This window comes from Schistocerca piceifrons, chromosome 2, assembly GCF_021461385.2.
Source record: "Schistocerca piceifrons isolate TAMUIC-IGC-003096 chromosome 2, iqSchPice1.1, whole genome shotgun sequence".
NCBI lineage: Eukaryota > Metazoa > Arthropoda > Insecta > Orthoptera > Acrididae > Schistocerca > Schistocerca piceifrons.
The window spans coordinates 657,140,653-657,162,652 of NC_060139.1; the positions used below are offsets into that span (position 1 = coordinate 657,140,653).

General features: G+C 36.1%; 1 protein-coding gene across 1 annotated transcript in view; it reads left to right on the top strand.

Annotated features, from left to right (window-relative positions):
- LOC124776994 (unconventional myosin-XV-like) overlaps nt 1–22,000 on the top strand; it is a 465,068-nt gene that overhangs the window by 81,543 nt on the left and 361,525 nt on the right. Inside the window, exons 5-13 of the mRNA XM_047252242.1 lie at nt 5,200–5,484; nt 8,378–8,555; nt 8,700–8,823; nt 9,837–9,991; nt 11,834–12,028; nt 12,395–12,529; nt 15,458–15,745; nt 18,360–18,517; nt 18,820–19,047. Coding sequence (XP_047108198.1) covers nt 5,200–5,484; nt 8,378–8,555; nt 8,700–8,823; nt 9,837–9,991; nt 11,834–12,028; nt 12,395–12,529; nt 15,458–15,745; nt 18,360–18,517; nt 18,820–19,047 — 1,746 coding nt within the window. The remainder of the gene's footprint in view (nt 1–5,199; nt 5,485–8,377; nt 8,556–8,699; nt 8,824–9,836; nt 9,992–11,833; nt 12,029–12,394; nt 12,530–15,457; nt 15,746–18,359; nt 18,518–18,819; nt 19,048–22,000) is intronic.

Below are 22,000 nucleotides of genomic sequence, written 5' to 3' on the forward strand. Positions count from 1 at the left end.
AGCTCTAGCTGATCAGTGTATTCTGACGGCGATACAAGAAAGAAATGTATTCTGACGGCGATACAAGAAAGAAATTAGTTGATGAACTTCAGGAGAGTCCAGAAAAAAATCGAGTTCTATATTTAATTACTGGATGCAATCTTCCAATAGTGTTAACATTACAAGTTTTGTGATTAGCCAAGAGATTGCTAAGACAGGAAAGCCATACATACACGGTAAATAGTTGTTTTATATATGCACCCACAGAACTGTTTCGGTATTTTAAGAACAAAGCAGATACTCTTTAAAAAATTGAAGATTTACGACTGTCTGCTAAAACAGTGAAAGGCAGAACAGTCAAAATGTTTTTTGCATATCATCAACCGGCAATTCGAAAATGTTAAATTGCGTCCCGCTTTATGAACAGCTGCTGACGAGTATTGTGACGTAAATGATAGAACGCAAGTTTCACTTTTTTATGATTTATTTCATCTATACGTCCTAAAGAAGAACTTTAAGATTATTTCCACTCAATGGTCAAACACGTGGAGAGGATATAAGAAATGCTGTAACTGAACGCATTGAAAAATAGCATATTCCACTCAATAAAAATATCACATTCAACAGTTGGGGCAGAGAGTATGACTGTTTATTTTGAAAGAAAAATACCATCATGGGGGTAACACTGCATCTTTCATCAAGAAGTGCTTTGTGTGCAGAAATTTCCAGAAGAAGTTTGCAAAGTTATAGATCGTGTGATTAAGGTTATCAAGGAAATTATAGTTAAATCTCTTAATCATCGCCAATTTAGAGAAATTTTAGCTGAAACGAAGAGTGAGTATGCAGATCTTCTGCTGCATAACAATATATGTACGTTATCGAGACGAAACATTTCGAAGTGTTCCACCTCCTTATTAACAGGTTCTGCTTGGTCGTACTGTATGGAGAACTAACGAATGATAATGGAACCGCCGGCCTCGGTATCCGAGCGGTTCTAGGCGCTACAGTCCGGAACCGCGGGACTGCTACGGTCGCAGGTTCGAATCCTGCCTCTGGCATGGGTGTGTGTGATGTCCTTAGGTTAGTTAGGTTCAAGTAGTTCTAAGTTCTAGGGGACTGATGACCTAAGATGTTAAGTCCCATAGTGCTTAGAGCCATTTGAACCATTTTTGATAATGGAACCAAAAATTTTATATAATGGTAGACGTTACGTCCCCTCTTAATCAACTTAACCGTAAACTACAGGAGAAAAGAATCACAATCTTTTCCTGTGTTAGAAGAAGTTATTTCATTTGAAAATAAATCTCTTTTTGCAACAAATTTTGAAAGAGAAACATTGATTCACTTTCCAAGCCTGTTGTAATATCGTCATAAAATATAAATATGTAATGTCGAGTATTGAGAAAGTTATGTTGGGATGGTTTGGACGTATAGAGAGGATGAACGAAAGCAGTTGGGAAAAAAAATTATACAAGACGATTGTGGAAGAATGAGTTGGAAAGGTTTAACCTCAGTGAGTGTGTGTCGGTCAGATATTGGACAGTTTTAGCAGAGGCCAGCGTAGGAATACTCAAATTAAGTTAATAACAGTGTACCTACTTATAAAGCTTCAGTTAAAAAATTTTACTCTCAGCAAAAATTTCAATAGTTGTACTATTGATATTTGACACTGGTGAGTAAGGGTTGACCAGCAACTACTTACCTACGCAATGATTTACAAGTTGCTGGTTCCATCTTCAGCTTTTTCGCAATTTTAATTAAATTAAACTTAAATTAAAACATTTTTAATTAATCCACTTGACAAGAGAGCGCGAAGAATGACGTGGACGGTAGATTCCCAACCGGCAGAGCACGCGCGAGGAGAGCGGTAGTGGTGCGGGTTACAGGCAGGCGCTGTTAAGGGCAATGCCGAGCGCTGGAGGAAAAGTGCTGTTCTTAACCGTAGACTGCGCTCACATTTTTTGTGAACATGTTATGTGGGCCCCTCCATGTCTACACTTGCATGAAGACCATTCAAAAAGATGTCACCTCAGCTTTGGTTAGTATCTAAAAAGATTTCTGCAGAAAATGAAACAAGCACAACTGAGTTTACACAGTGTAGTCTCTCTAACATGTTTTGCAGACGCAATTGCGAGAGAATCCTGAAACAGTGGTTTATTAAATTTATTAAGCGAGGAACTGAGGAAAAGTGAGGTCAATAGCTTATGAAAAATCAGATCCTTGGTATGGAAAGAAATGTGTAACTGTAATGTCTTCACTTATGTTGTTCCAAAACCTAACGCATTTCTCGTTTTACCAGCTATCTATGACCCTTAAAAATTACATTCTTTCATCGACAAAGTCTGTAGTTAGTGCAGTAACACGGTGGATAATTAACTTTTGGATAGTAACCGTATTTCAAGATACTCTCTTTTTCTCGTGCTATCATATACCAAAATCTTATTTCGATATCTCCAACGATATATGAAATATTAGGACTGTTGTGAATATTTCATTCTGGCTTTATCGCTGGCGCACGCGATCGCAAATGATTATGCTACATCACATCAGTTTCCTTGAGATTGGTGATGGACAAGACCTCCACCTGAGTCTAAAGAAAAATTCAATATGTTAGCTAAATTTCATACACAGCAACATATCATGTAACACGCACCAAACGTAAAATCGTAGGGACCTCTATTCTTCATTGCAAACTTTTTTCAAATTTCGTGCCGTGGCTTGTTTACATGCAAATATCACTGTAACTATGACCATTAACGAAATGATGGACATATATCTGAAGCTGACATATAATGCTATAAGCAACGCTAAAATGATTTTCTTTATCGAATAGTTTCTGTAAAATCGTTTGAAAAAGAACGGGGCCCCGAATCAACTTAGTCAACGGTTTGGACGAAAATTGGTCGCTGCGCGGACTCTAAAACTGTTATTCTCTTTCATACCCTGACACAAATGTAAGCACACTCTTACCAGCTAAACCGACAAGAACACTAAAACTCTAACATGACATAAAGTACTTGTGTACGAAAACTGAGCAAATTTCTCAATGAGTTGGGAATATAATTATCAGTCTTGCTTAGAACCTGGGAGATTCTAACCGCCTATCATAAAGGCGAATAAGAAAGTATGTAGCCTTATTCAAGGCTTAATTATTTAATTAGTTTAAAATCGATCCAAAGTTGAAAATAAGAAAAACAAGTTTTTTTCTTACCGGAGAGGAATTATCATCTAGTTGCGTGAGACTTTTGAGACGTCATTATAGAATTCACAGTCAATACATCCTCAGATCTCCTCAGTCTCATTTCCAAGAATAAACGGCTGGTCAATAAAAAGGTGCAATACCATTATGCAATATTTACTCTGCTTCGGAATGTTGGACAGTCAAGACGCTGCTGCTCTATGCTGTGGCGAGCAGAAAGAAGGAACACGGATGAGAAACTGTTTCACTCACGAAAATATGTCCAAAGAATTGTAGTTGAACGAAAATAGATTATCATAACCGTTTATGCATTGATGGTCCAACATTTGATACAATTATTGTTCCCGCGACCAAAAACAAAACACTATATGCAGAGACGCAGTTCCAACAAACCATCGGTTATCTATTACTTTACGATAACTTGCTACTTGCAAATCTTTGGAAGACATGAAATTTACAAGTGCAATTTCACTTCAAAGTATTTGGGGAATGGCTACGGAAACCTTCATGCAACAATGAAAGCGCTAAAGGATTATATTCGAGTAAATAATGTAGGCCCAAAGGCTGCACTAGGTCACATTGAAAATGTTTGGTCTGGTTTGGATCAGTTTTACAAACAAAAATGAGAACAGTTGTAAAGCTGTTATGCAATGTTTGTAATAATTATTTTTCTCTGTGTATGCTGATTTGCATATCGATCAATCTTTTGTTTTTATAAGGGAACATAGAAAAACAGTGCAGACGAGTGAAAGAATTTGCTAAAAAGGAACAGGGATATTCCTAGAACTCTGTAACCAGCTTTGAATGTCAGTGGAGAATACGCGTTATTGTTGCAAAGAATGTGTTTATATATTATTGCGTAACCTCCCAATCCAGTCCTGTAACTTTCAATATCATTTCACATTGCTTTACAATAAATTTATTGTCACTTTAGATTACACTTTTAAACTTATTCATCATCGGTTTAAGCTTCAGTAACTACGTTAAAAAATAATATGCTTTGCCAATTCTCGACGGTAACTGTTTCAGGAGTCTTGCTCTTGTGTACTAATCACTGTGCTTTCAATAATTGCTTTCCTTGCGCAACACAGCTGATGTACCAACTTGCTGGAAATAGAAATGTTACGTTCAGTAAAGCAAAGTTCGTTTCGATCAGTTTAGAGTCGACTGTAGCATTTAGTGGATACTTTATATGGCTTTATAGTGCGTACTGAAACAAGTCATAATTATTAAGAAATACGTGCTGATTTCATTGTAGTTACAATGCATCCGGCTCCAAGACGAAAGCTTCGTGCTACCGCGACAGCACGCACTAGAGTAAAAAATCGCACAAGTGTTGTTAGTAAACGAAACTGAAATCGTCTTGACATGTTAAATACATGTCCCAACTGCAGCTATTATGCACAGTTATCGCAAGGACAGGAAACAGTACAAAATACAGAAAAAACACCGTGCTACAAAGTAACACATCAGACAATAGTGGCTCCTTCACACAATACTGGCAAATGGATAAAGTTCGCCTCAAGCTCTCAGATTTTAGCGACTCCCATCAATTCAGGAGTAGAGAGCGGCCGGCCAACTTAAAACACAAACGCATTTCAGTGTAGCTTGCGTCACGCCACTAATGAGCCAAAAGTAATTAATATTGACCTTCTGTTTAGCTTATGAGAGATGCAACTGACTTTGTAATTTTGGCCATATGTTAATAAAGCAAAAAATGTGGCATTATGAAATTGGCTAATATTGGTTTCATGCCACAGAAACGAAGTGCTTCAGGTTTCCGTAATTTTGGCCTTATTTGATTTATTTTTTCCGATAGCCCAGTGTTATCACCAATCTCTATGTACATGTATTGCAATGTGAAATAGTTAATGCTGGGAACGAACCATGTTGCAAAATAAGGTACAAATAACACTGTATTTCAGCACCATTTGTCAATTCACAAACATGAGAACATAAATGTACTGTAACCTACCCATGGGTATGTTATGGTTTACTTAAATGTGCATGTGTTGTTCTAGGCACCTGTTTGCTGTTGGCGCTGCAGCTTACAGTCATCTCCACAAAGAAGGAATGCCACCTGAAAATCAGGTTGTAGTCATCTCAGGAGAGAGTGGTTCTGGAAAGACTGAATCAACAAAATTGGTTATGCAGTATCTAGCTGCTGTGAATAAAGCACCTTCAAATCTGATAACTGAACAGATTTTAGAAGCATCACCACTGCTTGAGAGTTTTGGAAACGCCAAGACAGTGCGAAATGACAATTCATCACGGTTTGGAAAATATCTCGAGGTTCACTTTAAAGAGTAAGTTATGTTGTTTAATTGAATATTATATTTGAGAACTACATTAGCAACTTTTACAGAAGTTAATACACTGCAAATTATTCCACCTCTACATACGAAAGTCAAATTTTAAAACTGCTAGCTAACCAACTGAAAATAAAAGCTGTTGATAGTAGAAACTTGACGTTTTCAAAGCAAATGCTGTATCCCAGAAATTATTTTCTGTTTCTCATGCAGAAGGAGTGACAGTTTTAAAAGTGCAATGCTTTGCTTTTAGCAGAGTGACAAGACTAATTACACTGATCAACAACAGACAGACCTCTATTCAGTTATAAGAAACTGGGAGATAAATGGCTCATGAATCCAGATCTAAGTTCAGAATTTCTGTATTGGCCTCAGTTTTCATGTAATAATAGGCTCTGTAAGTGTTTACTGCTGCATTTGTATTATAAGTTTCAGGCAAAATGGCATGCTCTCACAACAAGACTTCCAAATGTAAACAACAGAAAAACATCTCAGTACATAGAGAAGTGAGTAACTTAAGAGAAAAGTAAAGAAAGAATAGTATCCAAGAAGTGTCTTGGTGGAACCATCCTCCATGTTTGTCATTAACAGTACCAAGTTTATCTGGGAAGAAGTCCAAATCATGGTTCAAGGAATGTAGTTTAAGTGACATGTTAAATCACTTTTTTTTTCTCAGCTAAATGAGGACACGTGAAATTTTGTCCTTGGTTTTCATAAAGGTTTTGACAAGACCCAATTTAATGTGTAGCTGAGTTAGGTAAACATTTTTGGGAACAACAAGAGAAGTGTCCACAATATTCTTGTGTTCAGTAAGCAGTTCATTCAGATAAGACCTTTTTTTCCCATATTGGTGTTTCTTTTTCCATCTCTGCTGTTCTACTCGCATAGAATGCAGCAGTGCCTTATACATCTGAGCTGCATGTCAAGAAGAATTCTAATTACATTGAGACTCCCACATATAGACCATTTGTATTTCTCATATTGTATATGTGTGAGCAACAGTTTAATGTTATCATATGCCTCCTCAGAATAACTTAATGCGCAATCAGAACAGAAGGAAATTTGTTCTCATTGTTGACAAATATTGCTTTCAGACTAATTTGCTGGAAAATATTAACAAGACTCAGCAATTTACACTGATGTCCATAATGGGCTCATATCATGACAAAAAGAGTCACTTATTTCTGGCAGAGAAATTACAGTCTATGTTGTGGTTTGTTGCCTCTCTAAAAATCATGGGAAAAGCAAAGTAGGCTATATGTGATGTGAACCTTTTAACCAACCTGTCAGGAGTGTAGTACAGGATGAACAACATGTGTGTGGTAGGGGGGAAGCAGTTCTTACCTTGGCCGTTAATCTTACCCCGAAGTTTACGGCATACTTCTGCTAGAGGATTAAGTTTCAATTTTCATGATTTCAGAGATTCTCTCCACAGACGTAATGAGAAGAATTTTTACTACTTACTCAGGTATTTTACTATTAACAGCATTTCGTGTTATGAATTAACAGAAAACACGTATCACAAGTCTTCAAAAACTTAAAACGATAAGCAGTCATTTCCAGCCATTGTCAGATGTCTGAATTCTAAGATGTAAGTGACATTAAACAGAGTGTGATTCTACATGTTCAAGTGTGACTTGTTGGCAGGGCTGCCAAACCACCCTAATTTCCTGGAAGTGGATTTCCGAACTGAGAGTCAAGTATGCTGATTCCTTGTACTTATTTAAATTATTTTTTACCAGTTAAATATCCAGAATGCCTAAGTTAAGACATAAAAGAATAACCAGTATAGGTGTTTTCAAGGATTTTGATAAATAGAGTGCAGAATGTAACAAGGAAACTGAGTCTGATAGCCAAAAAATGATTTCATTTTCCAATTCAGCACCCACGACCTAGCAAAGAATACCATTCACATTCTTTGCAACAAAAATGTTGTTGATCAGTGTTGTCTGGAGCTAATTTCTTCAGATCACGTCATCCTAATCCTCCATTTTGGTGTTTAATGTATTACATAGATCTGCTTCACTTAATCCAATCATTATATATGAGTTTCTGATGTTGTTTCTGTAGTCTGTGTCCATATTCTCCTTGTTGGGAGTAGTCCCTTCTTATGTATGTTTCTTTTGGCTTGTAGTGTTGTTTTGTTCCTTTCCTTGTTATAAATTTGGCTTTTTAAAAAAGTTTGAAAGTATGTGCTCTATACTCAGTCTTCCCTTGTTTTGGACAAGATCTCTAAATTCTATGTACTACCTTTCATTATTTGACTCTTCTTGGGATTAAGTTGAGATTTTATTTTCTGACATTCTGAATGTTTATACCTATTTTATTGTCATTCTAAAAGAAGATATTTACATTTATAAAAGGTCCATTTGCTGGTGCCACAGCCATGTTCTTAATGTCTAAGATGAATAATTCCACTGTGACTATTTAATGCTCATTGAATATTCTGTAAGGTGTAATGCATCAGTCATCATGCCCATTTTCAAGCACATTTTACTTCAACAGTTTCTGTAAGGGCATTTGTGAAAAACAGTATCTAGAGTATGACATGACAAGACAGCAGGAGAAGAAGAATAACTAGGAGAATCGCGGTATACATTGAGTAATGCATTAGCTTTTACTGAAACCCTCCAACTGTACTAATATAAGGCACAGTCTGTCATACAAAAACACAAGTGTCACACACCATGTCATTAAAATGTTAAATAAATAGAAAAAGTTAAAAAAAATAGCTGAGCAGGAGCATGTAGACCTATGTAATGTAACATTCAGAGCCAGTTCATGTACTTCCAAGTACTGCAACATCGGGTTACAGCAGTGTGTAACAGATAGTTAAATTTGAATGTGAAATAAGTGGCAAATTGAACTGTAGAAACATTAAAAATTTCAGTGGTGTAATAATTGGAGCCAAAATCACTGAGTACCTGTTAGAGAAGTCACGCATAGTGACTCAAGCACCGGAAGAACGTAACTATCATGTCTTTTATGAGATGTTACGTGGACTTCCATCAGACCAACGAGAAAAATATGGTCTTCTCTCGCCTGACAAATACTTCTACCTCAACCAGGTCAGTGAATTAAAATATTGCTATTATGACTAAATAATTTATAAAAAAATGTGTAATCAGGTTATATTATGAGCTCTTGATTGTATCCTGAATTAACAGCAGTTTATAAAAAGTTGTATGAAATTACCTACACATTTGCTACAGGGAGGCAATGTTGAGATTGATGGCAAGGCAGACAATGAAGATTTCCAGTCGCTTCTGTCAGCAATGCAGGTTTTGGGTCTTTCCTCAGAAGAGCAAGATACAATTTTCAAGATACTTGCTTCAGGTAAAAATTTCTTATCTATAAAAGATAAAGTAGGTTTGCTGTATTGCTTTGATATATAAGATCAACAGTAATTTTACAGACATTATTCTTTAATCACACATTAACATAATGTATCTGCAAATGAAAACTGAATATTTATCTTTCTTCAATCAGATTTTCATATTTCAGTACAAATTCAATGGAACTGAATTATTTTCAGTCTCGTTTTTGTGTGATTGGGAGGGTGTATATCTGTAATTTGCTGAATGTGAAAAATATTTGATCATTAAGAATGCTGCATAGCTGTTGTGTGCGGATGTACTCCAAAGTGGTATTTCTGTTCTGTTTTCACCTATCTTCCAAATTTGAAATGACATCAGTGTGCTTATGTTTTTGTATAAAATATATTTCTTAATATGAGACAGAGAGACAGCTAGAAAAAATGATAAATTGTGTAGCTTTGAATAGTCTTTTGCAGTACACACTCATGAGCGCATGCACACCACACAGAGGAGGTGGGATGGGGGGAGGGAAGGAGGAGTCACAGCAAGAGATTTGTGCAAGCCCACTCCACTTCCCCCCTCCTCCCTCCTTCCAAGCCCAGGACTGCTTTAAGGGCCCGGGCATTGTGCAATGGGCCTATCTTTTATTAATCATCATTTTTAAAACTCTATAAGAAGATCAAGTATAATTTATAGCAGTTTCCAATTTATGGTGTAAAGATCTCCTTTGTAAGAATGTGTAACACCAAATGATTGATTATAATGTGCAAACTCTCTTTGTTTATGGATCATTTTCCCTTCCATACAATGGAATGTAGTGTAAATCCACTATCCTTCATGTGTTTCTGATGTGTGTTGTTTGCTCTGCACATATTATTGTAGTCAAATGGCATATTGTGTGATCCATTGTCGCTCTTTGTGTGTGTGTGTGTGTGTGTGTGTGTGTGTGTGTGTGTGTGTGTGTGTGACAGAGAGAGAGAGAGAGAGAGAGATGCTCTGATGTATTAGTAATTTTATTATTTTTCTGTGCAGTGTTGCACCTAGGGAATGTCTACTTTCATCGGAAACAACTCAAGCATGGAACAGAAGGAGTCGAGATTGGTTCTGATGCTGAAATTCGATGGACAGGACACCTTTTGCAGCTCAGTGTTGATGGAATCAAACGCTCACTCACTACTAAAACTACGGTACTGTATCAGCAAATTAAGATGTTCTTTTTTCTTCTTTTCAACATAGACATTGCTGCTGAAATACCATTTAACATTCTAAAATGGGCAAATTGCTTGTTAGATTTACAGTGTGACCTACACATTTAAATATTTTGTTGATCCGTTGAGGAGCACCATATATCTTCTGTCATTATTAAATTTAAAACAAAACTCATTGCAGAATGAACTTATGCTGAACGAAACATGCCTGGTCTTTAACTCTTGACCGGTGACTCATATTAGAAGATCATTTATTAAATAGGAATTCTGTTATGGTTTATTGGATGCCAGACATATTATTAGAGTGAATATACGGAGTACTTTATGAGCTACTGTGAAAGTTTGTCCTTTATGTCACATGTGAAATCAATAATTCAGTTTTCTTTACTGTAATGGAACTATGTTCTAACTTCAGGATGCAGGTTCAGAATATCTTCTGTTAAACAATAACTGAAAAAATTAAGCAGTTAATATGAATAAAACCAGATTGAAATCTGAGGAAAAGTGTGGTAATTAAAGTCTGCTCACTGCCTAGTTGATGATTTCTGAAAGTGAATCGTGGCTGGAAAGATGAAACATGTACCGGTAACTGGAAATAACTAACGTCATTTTGGCAATCCGTAACTCTCATTTAATTCAGTGGCCCACAGGCATTACAATAATTTCTTTCTTCATTCATGTGTAGTTTATGATCTAACATTTGTGGCAACAGCAAATTCCCCTGTTATCTGGAAAGGCATAAAATTTGGCAAAAAAAAAAAAAAAAAAAAATGCAACTTAAGATGATCCTGCATAAAGATAAAATGTTTGCAGCCATATGTCAAAATATTTTCAGTACATACCTGTCAGTGACTAGTTTAAGACAGTACATAAGGATTAGTTGGTAGATGAAAAAGGAAGGTGTGTAATATCTGCAAGTACGCATTAAGATCCTTGGGTTAGTTACAGCTCAACATAAATTTAATCAAACAGTGAAATTGTTGAATAAAATAAGACTAAATGGGTAAAGTCATCCAGAGCAACAGGTCAAAGAAGACACAGAAAGACAGATGGAAGGGAAATAAGCAATGAAATGATAACAGCAAGTTTGGAAGTGTGAAAAGCTAGATGCAACAGAGGGGGCAGTGGTGAAGTAGATGTGAGAGAAAGAAAGACTGAGAATAAAGGAAAAGACAAGATTGAAATGCGGAGTAACAGATAAAAATTAAAGAAATCAATATTGGTCAAAAAGCAACCAAGAAACCTACCTAATGAAAGACATAAGAATTGAAGTGGATGAAGGGGGAGGGGCAAGTTTTTTTGGGATGGGGAGGGGACAAAGGTATTACAAATGAGACTCAAACCGCATCTGATGTGGAAAAAGACATCAAGCCCATGGATGTGGGGTATAAGATTCCAGCTTCTCCCCGCTGTGTTCATTCATTCTCAATGGCAACTTAATGCTCAGTTTCTCTTCCTCTGATGAAGGAGTTCATCTTATAATGACAGTGCTGAAGTAGATGGTAATTGTGGGGAGGACGTGTAACACATTTCGTGTAATAGGGAAGGCATAATTGTTTTCTGTGAGTCAATTAGCCTTTGCTACGCAAAAAATTATATATTGATCACCTAATGTTAGGTAAACTGGTAATAGAAATTTCTAGTTGTGCATTCAGGAAGCAAGAAAATTCACAAAGCATACTGTATTCTTAACAAATATACTTTGCAAGACTAAATAAAAATTGTTTTGTAGTATTTTCTCATGGATAAAAAAAAAGAAAATAATATCAGTATTGACGAATTTGATTTTAGTTGGTACAGCGAATATTTAACTATCTGCAGGAAGCTCGTGGTGAACGTGTCTTCACTCCGCTGAGCATTGACCAGGCTCTAGATGCTCGTGATGCCTTTGCAAAAGCTCTTTACAGCACACTTTTCTCCTGGTTGGTGTCTCGAATCAATCAAATTGTTTTCAAGGGCACCAAACGGACTGCTGCCATTTCTATTCTCGATATATTTGGATTCGAGGATTTCAAGGTTGGTTGATAACTGTAAAGGTATGCTCAATAAATCTTGATATTATTTATCCTTAGACATTATGATAAACATTTGTGGATAAGGTAATGAGTTATAAGAGGAAAAACATGTGAAAACTATTGATAAAAATATACATCCATTTGTACTTTGAAACTGTAACACACAACTCCAGCGCAGAGTACTGTTTGCTATAACTCATTTGAATAGATACAGAGAAATTAAATTCCTTTTACATATCTAGGTGCCATACTACTTATAGTAATCCAGTTAGAATGAATAAATGAATAATTCTCTTTCCCTTGTTAAAATGGCCTTCTGGGATGACTGTAATGGCTTCTATTAATCTAGCAACTGTTTGTATTCCAGGAGAACAGCTTTGAACAACTATGCATAAACTATGCAAATGAAAATCTTCAGTTCTATTTCAACAAGCACATTTTCAAGTTAGAACAACAGGAATATGCTAAAGAGAAGATTGAATGGCAAACAATCACTTATACTGTAAGTTCAGTTGTTTTTTTGAACAGCTGTCCATTTTCTTGTTTTGATAACTTATCTCTCTCTTTTATCCAGTGAGTAGATGATTTTGTATTGCATATTTCTTACTTTGTTGGTAACATGTGAAGTATATTATAGAAAAATAATATATAAAGGAACATTCGCACAACAGTTAAACCAATTTAACTAAAATTTTAGAGTAGTCACATTTGGTATGTACAGATATGTGCCGTAGTACATATATCTGTTCAAGAATTTGTATGTGGTCCAGAAAGAGTTGCCTAGGATATGTAATTTCACACAATAATATGAGAAAAGACAACCACTCCTCAAGTAAGTAGGACATTGCACACAGATAAGCACGTATGTGAGGTCGAGGGGGGAGGGGAAGACTGTGTGTGTGCGTGTGTGTGTGTGTGTGTATGTGTGTGTGTGTGTGTGTGTGTGTGTGCTAACAAAGACCACTGATTTGAAGTCTTCAGTTGTCGGCACCTTTTTTCCTCAAGTCATTGTTTTTATTCCTCTTAGAGTATTAGTATTAAGATAAAACTTAAACATTCTTTGAAAGTGGGCATCTGCAGCCCGACAGACGTTTATTTCTAAAAATGTATGATCAAAAAGTGTTATTAATGAAAATTACAAGTGAATGCAAATATCACTTACATTGAAAGTGCCAGTTATTCCATTTTCCAAAGTAAGTATCATCAAGCACTTATGCCATTGTCTACTTCATTCTTTTGTGTGAAAAATAGGGTTACTAAGTGAGCAATAGAGAAATGCGAGTTGGGAATTACTAGGAATAACAAGAAAACAAACCAACATGTCAGGAATAGGGATGGAAGATGTAATTATGACTGTAACGTAAATCAGATGGAGATTAATATAAATCAGCTGGAGGTGGGTGGGACAAGCAGATTGTCAGTAACTTTGTACCTTGATGACAGCCTGTGTGGTTAGTGGGATAGTAAATATTTTTATACCATCCTTGTGATAAAAAAATATGACCACATTATTCATTCATTTATTCAAGTTTATTTAACATCAAGGATCAGTCATGGTTGTATGGCCTGTTATCATTTTATTCTTATTTTGTGTGGTTAAAAAAATTGCAAATTTTATTAATGATTTTGCAAGATTTAAAATGTATTTTGAAGATTGTGAGAGTAGTTGGCTATTATCAGTTCATTATATTGCAGTTGAAAGATATGTTTTGTGGTAAACCAAGTACACAGATGTCTAATCAAAGTATCAGCTGAAACATTACATTTATGACATTTTTGCAAATTTCAATTTGATTTTTTTGTCATTCTTGTAACTTCCAGACTTGTCCATCAGCATAAATTAAGTTTTGCATCTGAATATTCCTTTTTGTTTGACTTACACTGAGTTACCAAAGGAACTGGTATAGCCATGCACATTCACATACAGAGATATGTACACAGGCAGAATACGGCACAGCAGTTGGCAGCACCTATATAAGATGACAAGTGTCTGGTACAGTTGTTAGTTTGGTTACTGCTGCTACAGTGGTAGGTTATGAAGATTTGAGTGAGTTTCAACGTGGTGTTGTAGTCGGCGCATGAATGATGGGACACAGCATCTCCGAGGTAGCGATGAAGTGGGGATTTTACCGTATGACCATTTCACGAGTGTACTGTGAATATCAGGAATCCAGGAAAACATTAAATATCCAACATCGCTGCAGTCGGAAAAATATCCTGCAATAATGGGACCAACAATGACTGAAAGGAATCGTTCAGCATGACAGAAGTGGAACCTTTCCACAAATTGCTGCAGATTTCAGTGCTGGGCCATCAAAAAGTGTCAGTGTGCAAACCATTCAATGAAATATCATTGATATGGGCTTTTCAGAGCCGAAGACCCACTTGTGTATCAATGATTGCTGTACGACACAAACGTTTATGCCTCGCCCGGGTCCATCAACACCAACATTGGACTGTTCATGAATGGAAACATGTTGCCTGATTGGATGAGTCTCGTTTCAAATTGTACTCTGTGAATGGACATGTACGGGTATGAAGACAACCTCATGAATCCATGGACCCTGCATGTCAGCAGGGGACTGTTCAAGCTTGTGGAGGCTCTGTAATGGTCTGGGGCATGTGCAGTTGGAGTGATATGGGACCCCTGATATGTGTAGATACGACTCTGACAGGTGACATGTACATAAGCATCCTGTCTGATCATCTGCATCTATTCATGTCCATTGTGCATTCTGACAGACTTTGGCAATTCCATCAGGACTACACAACACCCCACAAGCCCAGAATAGCTACAGCTGGCTGCCAAACTCCTCAGACATGAACATCATTGAGCATATCTGGGATGTCCTGCAACATGCTGTTAAGAAGAGATTTCCACCCCCTTGTACTCGTACATATTTATGGACAGCCCTATAGGATTCATGGTGTCAATTCCCACCACCACTACCTCAGACATTAATTGAGTCCATGCCATGTCATGTTGCAGCACTTCTGTGTGCTCATGGGGGCCCTACATGACTACCAGTTTGTTTGGCTCTTCAGTGTATTTCCAGTGGTTTGACAGAAAAATCTATGACTCTGTAGAACTTAATGATTAATCATTGTCATAAATAACTGTTTCTGTTGCATTGTGAAAAATTGATTAAGTAACCTCTGACAGGTATAATAAGTAACCACTGAGAGATATATTAGGTTTTGGATAATGATAGGGCCAGAGTGTCTGACTTTTTGACATTAGGTTCCAGTCAAGCATATGTTAGTGCATGGTAGAAAAGTCAAAGAATAAATTATATTGTTAAAAAGATCCAAATGGTACTTGTCATTTAGTTAATTTATGTTCATCTGTGTGTTGCTTTTTATGCATTTTTACATTATCAGTTCGTTGTCTCAGTACCTGCATAGTTTTCAAACCTGTTTATTGTTTCAGGATAATCTGCCAGTCATACATCTGATATCTAAAAAGCCTGTGGGTATTCTTCACCTTCTGGATGATGAGAGCAACTTTCCAAAGGCAACAGATATTTCGTTCTTGGAAAAGTGCCATTACAACCATGCTCTTGATGAGCTGTACTCTCGGCCCCGTATGTCTGGAAGTGAATTTGGAATCCGACATTATGCTGGACAAGTATGGTATAATGTTGATGGCTTCTTGGACAAAAACAGAGACACTCTGAGGCCTGATGTTGTGGAACTCTTAATCAGCAGTAAATTGAGTGTGAGTCAGTCTTCCACAGTTAATTCTATTTCACTTTCTTTCTTTCTTTCTTTCTTTCTTTCTTTCTTTCTTTTTTTTTTTTTTTTGCTGTAACTCTTTTACCACCATCTTTTATTTTTCACTTATTTTTTAAAAAGAATATGTTGTAGATTGAAATCCTTATCCCTAATCCTCAGAAAAAAAACAAGATGCAAAGGGGCACTGCCTTATCACCTGTTACCAACCTGGCATGGAACAACTGAACTATGTCCTTCACAAGGGATAAGGGATTCAGCTATTTACCATTGTACCCAGAAATGAGTGACCGCTTACCTGCAATTCCCCCCCACCCCCTCCCCAAGTGGTACTGTGCTGTCCACCAGTCCATCATTATTTCTCATCCATTCCCAACCTCTTGCCACATGGATCATGTCATATCCCTGTGGAAGCCTCAGATGCAAAAATCGTCTCATACACCCACCCAGCATATCCTGGTACATTCCTGTCACAGGGTTATACTATCCCGTCAGAGGCAGGAATAGTTGTGAAACAGTTATATCATACACCAACTCTGCTGCAATGTCTGCTCAGTTTTTTTATGTTGGTATGACACCAACCAGCTGTCCACCTGAATGAATGGCCAAATTGTGGCCAAGAGCAAAGTTGACCACCCAGCGGCGGAACACACTGCTGAGCTCAAAATGCTTAATTTCAATGGCTACTTCACAACCCGTGCTATCTGGATTCTTTCCTCCAACATCGCCTTCTCTGATCTGTGTAGATGGGAGTTGTCCTTGCAGCACATCCTGTGTTGCCATAGTTCTCCTGGACTCCGTCTCCAGTTACCCCCTGCTCCACCTCCATCTGTCCAAAGGCCCCAACTGGACTCATCATGTGCCCACATCTTCCTCCCTGCAGTCTCCACTTCATCTCTTCTGTCTCCCCCTCCCAAACCACATCTCCGTGTCATTGTAACCACAATACATGCCATTGTCTTTGTGCAAAACTCATCTTTGCTGGTTCCCTTGTTGCATTCCTATCCTCTGTATCTGCTGTCTCCTTCCCAGCCGTCAGCCACTCTTCATATGTAGGTGTACTCTAGCTTGGGTAGATTCATCTGAATGCTAGTAAACTTTTCAGTCTTCTGTACTTTTTTCAATGATTCAACAACTGTACTATTAAGCGAGTTGTTACCTTTACGCCTAAATTATTTATCTGATTGTGATTTCAGCCCATCATTACAGAGAATCTGAATGGAGAAACTGTTAATCAGCCTGCAACTAGCATTTCAGATTGGTGCTGTTTATTTTCTCAGACTATGCCAAAGATAGAATATATTTTCTACATTTTGTGTATAACAATTTATTATATCCCATGTTGCGTGTTCCTGCATTTGTTATGTCTCAGAGAGTACATGTCTGTTCCAGTTCACTTAGGATGAAATGAAGTACTTCAACAGAAAGAAATAAACGCTTATGTAATTTTAAGGAATGTAGTATTATTCACTATAAATGTAAGATCACAAACAACAAAAATGGCTCACTAAAAATATGAGAAGTAGACAAATTCATCTTTAAGAAGTACCTGTGCAGACTAGGAGAAGCAATTGTAAAATAGTTTGCAATGTAGTGGCGTGAAATGGAGTGGAATATAACTTAATGACGAAAAGCATTCTATAGTTGCTGTAAGCACTGAGAAAGCAGTGGTGTAGGAAAATGTAATTTAGATGTCGAATTATTTCATTATTTACCTTGACCACAATGAGTACTTTGTACCCTCTCTTATATCAAAAGAAAATGCATTTGGTACATAATCTAGGAGAACAATTTTTGTTGTAATTACTCTAACACAGAATAAAACATTATCACTGAGGAGTACAGAAAAGTTGGGAGACTGACAATTAGGCAAGAAAATGAAATATATGCAGAATTTTGGATTATACTCATGGGACTGCAACTAGTTGTGTACATACTAAAGACAGAACTAATATTGTTTCAAGAGGGAAGTCATTATTTTATTTTTGAAACTCTGTTACTTTGCTTATGGTATTCCATAGTTTATTAAACTTCTTATATTAAGAGGAAGAAAGTGCAAAAATTTTATTTACTATGTTTATTTGACTATTGTTTTATATGATGGTGGATGGATTATGTGTAATTACACTTTTCTAGAGATCTTTGTTTGCATCTCTCTCTGTCTCTCTCTCTCTCTCTCTCTCTCTCTCTCTCTCACACACACACACACACACACACACATACACACACACACACACACATACACACACACACACACACATTATGTTTGCAATTCCCTTGCTTCAGCTTATTGTGTCTGCTGTTTCTCATTTTAAGTTTGTTGATTATTTATTTCTGTCTCTTTGTCTTCCACTTAAGAACCGACTTTTCTCTTTTTAGTTCAATTTCAGTCTCTCTTTACGGCCATTTCCTTTGTCTTTCCTGATTGTAAGTAGACACAGCAATTGTTTGCCAAGTAATATGTAGGAATGGCTAGTATTGAAAAAGTAGAATTCCATCATTTGTTATACTTTTGCCACTTATGTACATGATTATCAAGTTGTGTTATCTATTTGAAGTTCACTTGTATACTTGAATTACATTGGAAACTACCATTACAGATGCTTAGCAAGATGTTCCACAGTTTGCGTTCTAGTCATGAAGCAGCAAAAACCATTAACAAAGCTAATGGACGCTTTGTCACAATGAAACCAAGAACTCCAACAGTTGCTGCACGCTTCCATGATTCTTTGCAGCATCTTCTGGATTCTATGTCAAAGTAAGCAGCTTCATTCTATATAAAGAGGAAGTGAAGTGTGTTCTTCAAAAAACACTTTTTGATGCATGAATCCTGTATTGCAACATATACTTTTTTCCTCATTGGAGTAAACTTTTAACTGAGCACAAAGTAATAGAAGGTAAAAATACCTTTGTTTGATAAGCCACATGGAAATTGTTCCTGGTTTTATAAAGGGAGAATGTGTGTATCCTTGTATTTTATTTTCGCCAGACTAAACTGATGTTTTTCCCAGTATAATACTTAAACACCTATTATAAATTCTTCTGTATGTCGTTTCTTAGGTGTAATCCATGGTTTGTGCGCTGTATCAAACCAAATAATGATAAAGCACCAATGAAATTTGATATGCCAATCGTCCTGGAACAGTTACGCTATACAGGTATGCTGGAGACAATACGAATACGGAAGATGGGATATCCTGTAAGACTGAAATTTGCTCAATTTGTTGAACGTTATCGCTATTTGCTCCCTCACAGAGGTCGCACAGTACAAAGAGGAACTCCATTCAGGTATTTGCATTGGTATATATATATATATATATATATATATATATTTATACTACTTCAATGTTTTAAGATAAAAGCACCAGTAGATAATACACTAATGAACTGATGTGTTCATTAATATTAAGAACAACATTTTTTAATCAGTACAGTTAAATTTCATCATATTCTTCATGATATCTGAAAAGATAAAAGAAATCTTTTCATATATTATGTACCACTTTTGGCAACATTGCATTAAAAATTGTGCATACAAAAAAATGAAAAAAGTGTGTCAGTAGTGTACACAAATTGAATAATTTTTTTCCAGTTACTGGTAGGTAATGAATTGTCTTTCAAGTTTTCCTGAAAAAGATTAGAATTTTGTAAATGAAAATATTTGGAGATTATTAAATAAGCTGTAGCTATATTGTCTTCTTGATCTTCTTTGATCTTCTGCTGCACCAAGACTACGTTAGAAATTGAAAAGAGAAAATATTCTGAGAAAAGTAAAGAAATTATCTATTAAATGGAAAGTCAGTTTATAGAAAAATCAATCTTCACTTTATCAGATTGTAGAGTGTTACATACTTCAGAACAAGCTGTTGGTTAATACATAGTATATAATGAAACTGCTCATTATAGTGTATTAAATAAATATGTTGCATATGTAATATGACTTACACTTCATTACAAATGTGGAGAAATTAATATCCAGTGGCTAATTTTAACATGAAAGGTTGAACTTAAGAAAAACACAAAGTGCCTGAAGTCTGGAGGCAGCTGAGTCACTGTGCAAGGTCACTGCCATTGTTTTGAAATCTGGATATGGCAGGGTCAGGAATGTTTATAAAACACATCCACTCCTGATTCTGTGACAGTCTATCTTTATCTTATGTTGAAATGTTCCTTGTGTGAGATACCTTTGTGGAGTTGTCAGCCATGGAAGAGTAAGCAGTTAATTTAATGTCTCTTCTACCTTCTTTCTTTCTCTTCCATTTTATTGCACTATTGTTTTATGTGATTGTGGACGTGTTATGTATAATTGAAGCAGATTTAACAATCATGTTTTCCTAGAGATTTAATGTTTATATTTTTTGCATGGTATTTAAGTGATTATAGGCAAAGGTGAATATGGTATGTAAGATATCCATTTTTCATATGTTCGATTCTGCTCTTAATTTTCTTTTTTGTACTTATCCATGTGCACTAGAGACTGGCAAAATAAAATTACTCAAATCTACCCAATAAATTATTTTCACACTGACTTAAAGAATTTTTTTTTTTATTGGACTCAGTTTTTGGATAACTTTAATTTCCTTTATGTGGTATGGTCTGCAAATTCAGTTGATTCAGTATGACTAGCTTTTTATTGTTTGCCAAGTTATTCACTTTTTATACCCATCAGATTTTCTGGAACTCACAATTTAATATTTGGTGAGTGAATGAATGAATATGTGTTTCATTAAAAGATTTATCAAATTAAGTTAAAACTAGTGTTATACTCACGTGATTTATTGTTATGCAGAATTTCACTAGCAGATAATTTTTTGTCGTTGATGTCAGACAGATTTGCTGTATAGTACTTCTAACAAATGTCTTTCTGTTTTACAACCGTCAGTAAGTGTTTCATCCTTATCCTTCTACTTATCACTCAACTGTTGTAGTGTATGTTGATTTGGAATTGTCATCTTGTTGGTCATCTCTTTTACTGCACTGACTCATTCTATGTGACTAACTGTTTATAATTTTTTTGACATTATTTTTACCATTTGCAATCCTGTTCTAGCATATTCTGTTATTCTTGCACATCTTCTTGGAATTGAAATGAAATTATCTTATCTATAATTTTCAAAGTACCATTGGATTGTTCTCCTCATAAGAAGCATTCCATTTTCTCTGCAGATCTGTTACTCATCATGCATATCTTGTATCATTTCTGTGGCTATCATTCAGGCTTTACTGTTTCATTTCCCATTATTTATTTTTAGAACACTTACTTCTGTTTATTGAAGTTTTCACAGGTATTTTTATTCCTCATTTTCTGTCCATGGGCTCTTAATTACTTTTAAGCATTGTTGTACTATGTAGCAAAACAGTGACCATGTGACTGTGATCATGTGGCAATACATACAGATTATTAAAGGAAGCAGAAACAGCAACCACTCACTTTTAATTAATATATGTATTAAGAAATAGTTCAGTTACTCATTTCAAGCTATCTCATTTACACTGAGCTGACTATGATATAACATAGTCAGGCTGCTGTTTCTGTTTCGTGTAAGGATTCGCTGTATAGCTCGTTCCAAATCATTAGTATATGTTAAAGTTTTACATAACAATTTTATAACTTGTAGTGGCTTCATTGTTCTGCATTCCACCAACTTTAATGTCTTCTGTGCCATCATTTGTTTAACCAGTACTGCAAAAATAATCCTTCTGCTGCTCTGTTCTGCGGATACCAAGCCAATTAAAAAATGTGACTACTTCCATCACCTCTAACCTCATTGCAGTTTTTCTGCCAACAAAAACCACTTAATTTTTTGTGAGTTTTCCATTCATACAAGGCTAATGATAACATACATCAGTACAACACAGTTCTATATGATCTGTTTGCATCCTCTTCTGTCAGTAAGAAATCTGTATTTCCCACTAATCTATTTTCTCCATTATCTAATTCAAACTGAGATTTGTGATCTAGTATCTGGAACAAGCATTGCATCAATCTAGTATGTGGAACAAGCATCGCATCAATTTTGTGAAATGATCTGAACTAGTAATTTTCTTGTAGTGTCTTCCAGAGTTTCTTTTTCATCTATTTCCACTTACCACCCTCACAGTTCCTACAACCCATTTATAACTTTTGGGACAGAGTTACCCAGTGCACAAGCAGTGTTTAAAAACCTTTGTGACCCTTTTTTTGTGGCGGCAGTGACCAATATACGATGAAAAATTACACAGTTATTCAAACGGATGTAGA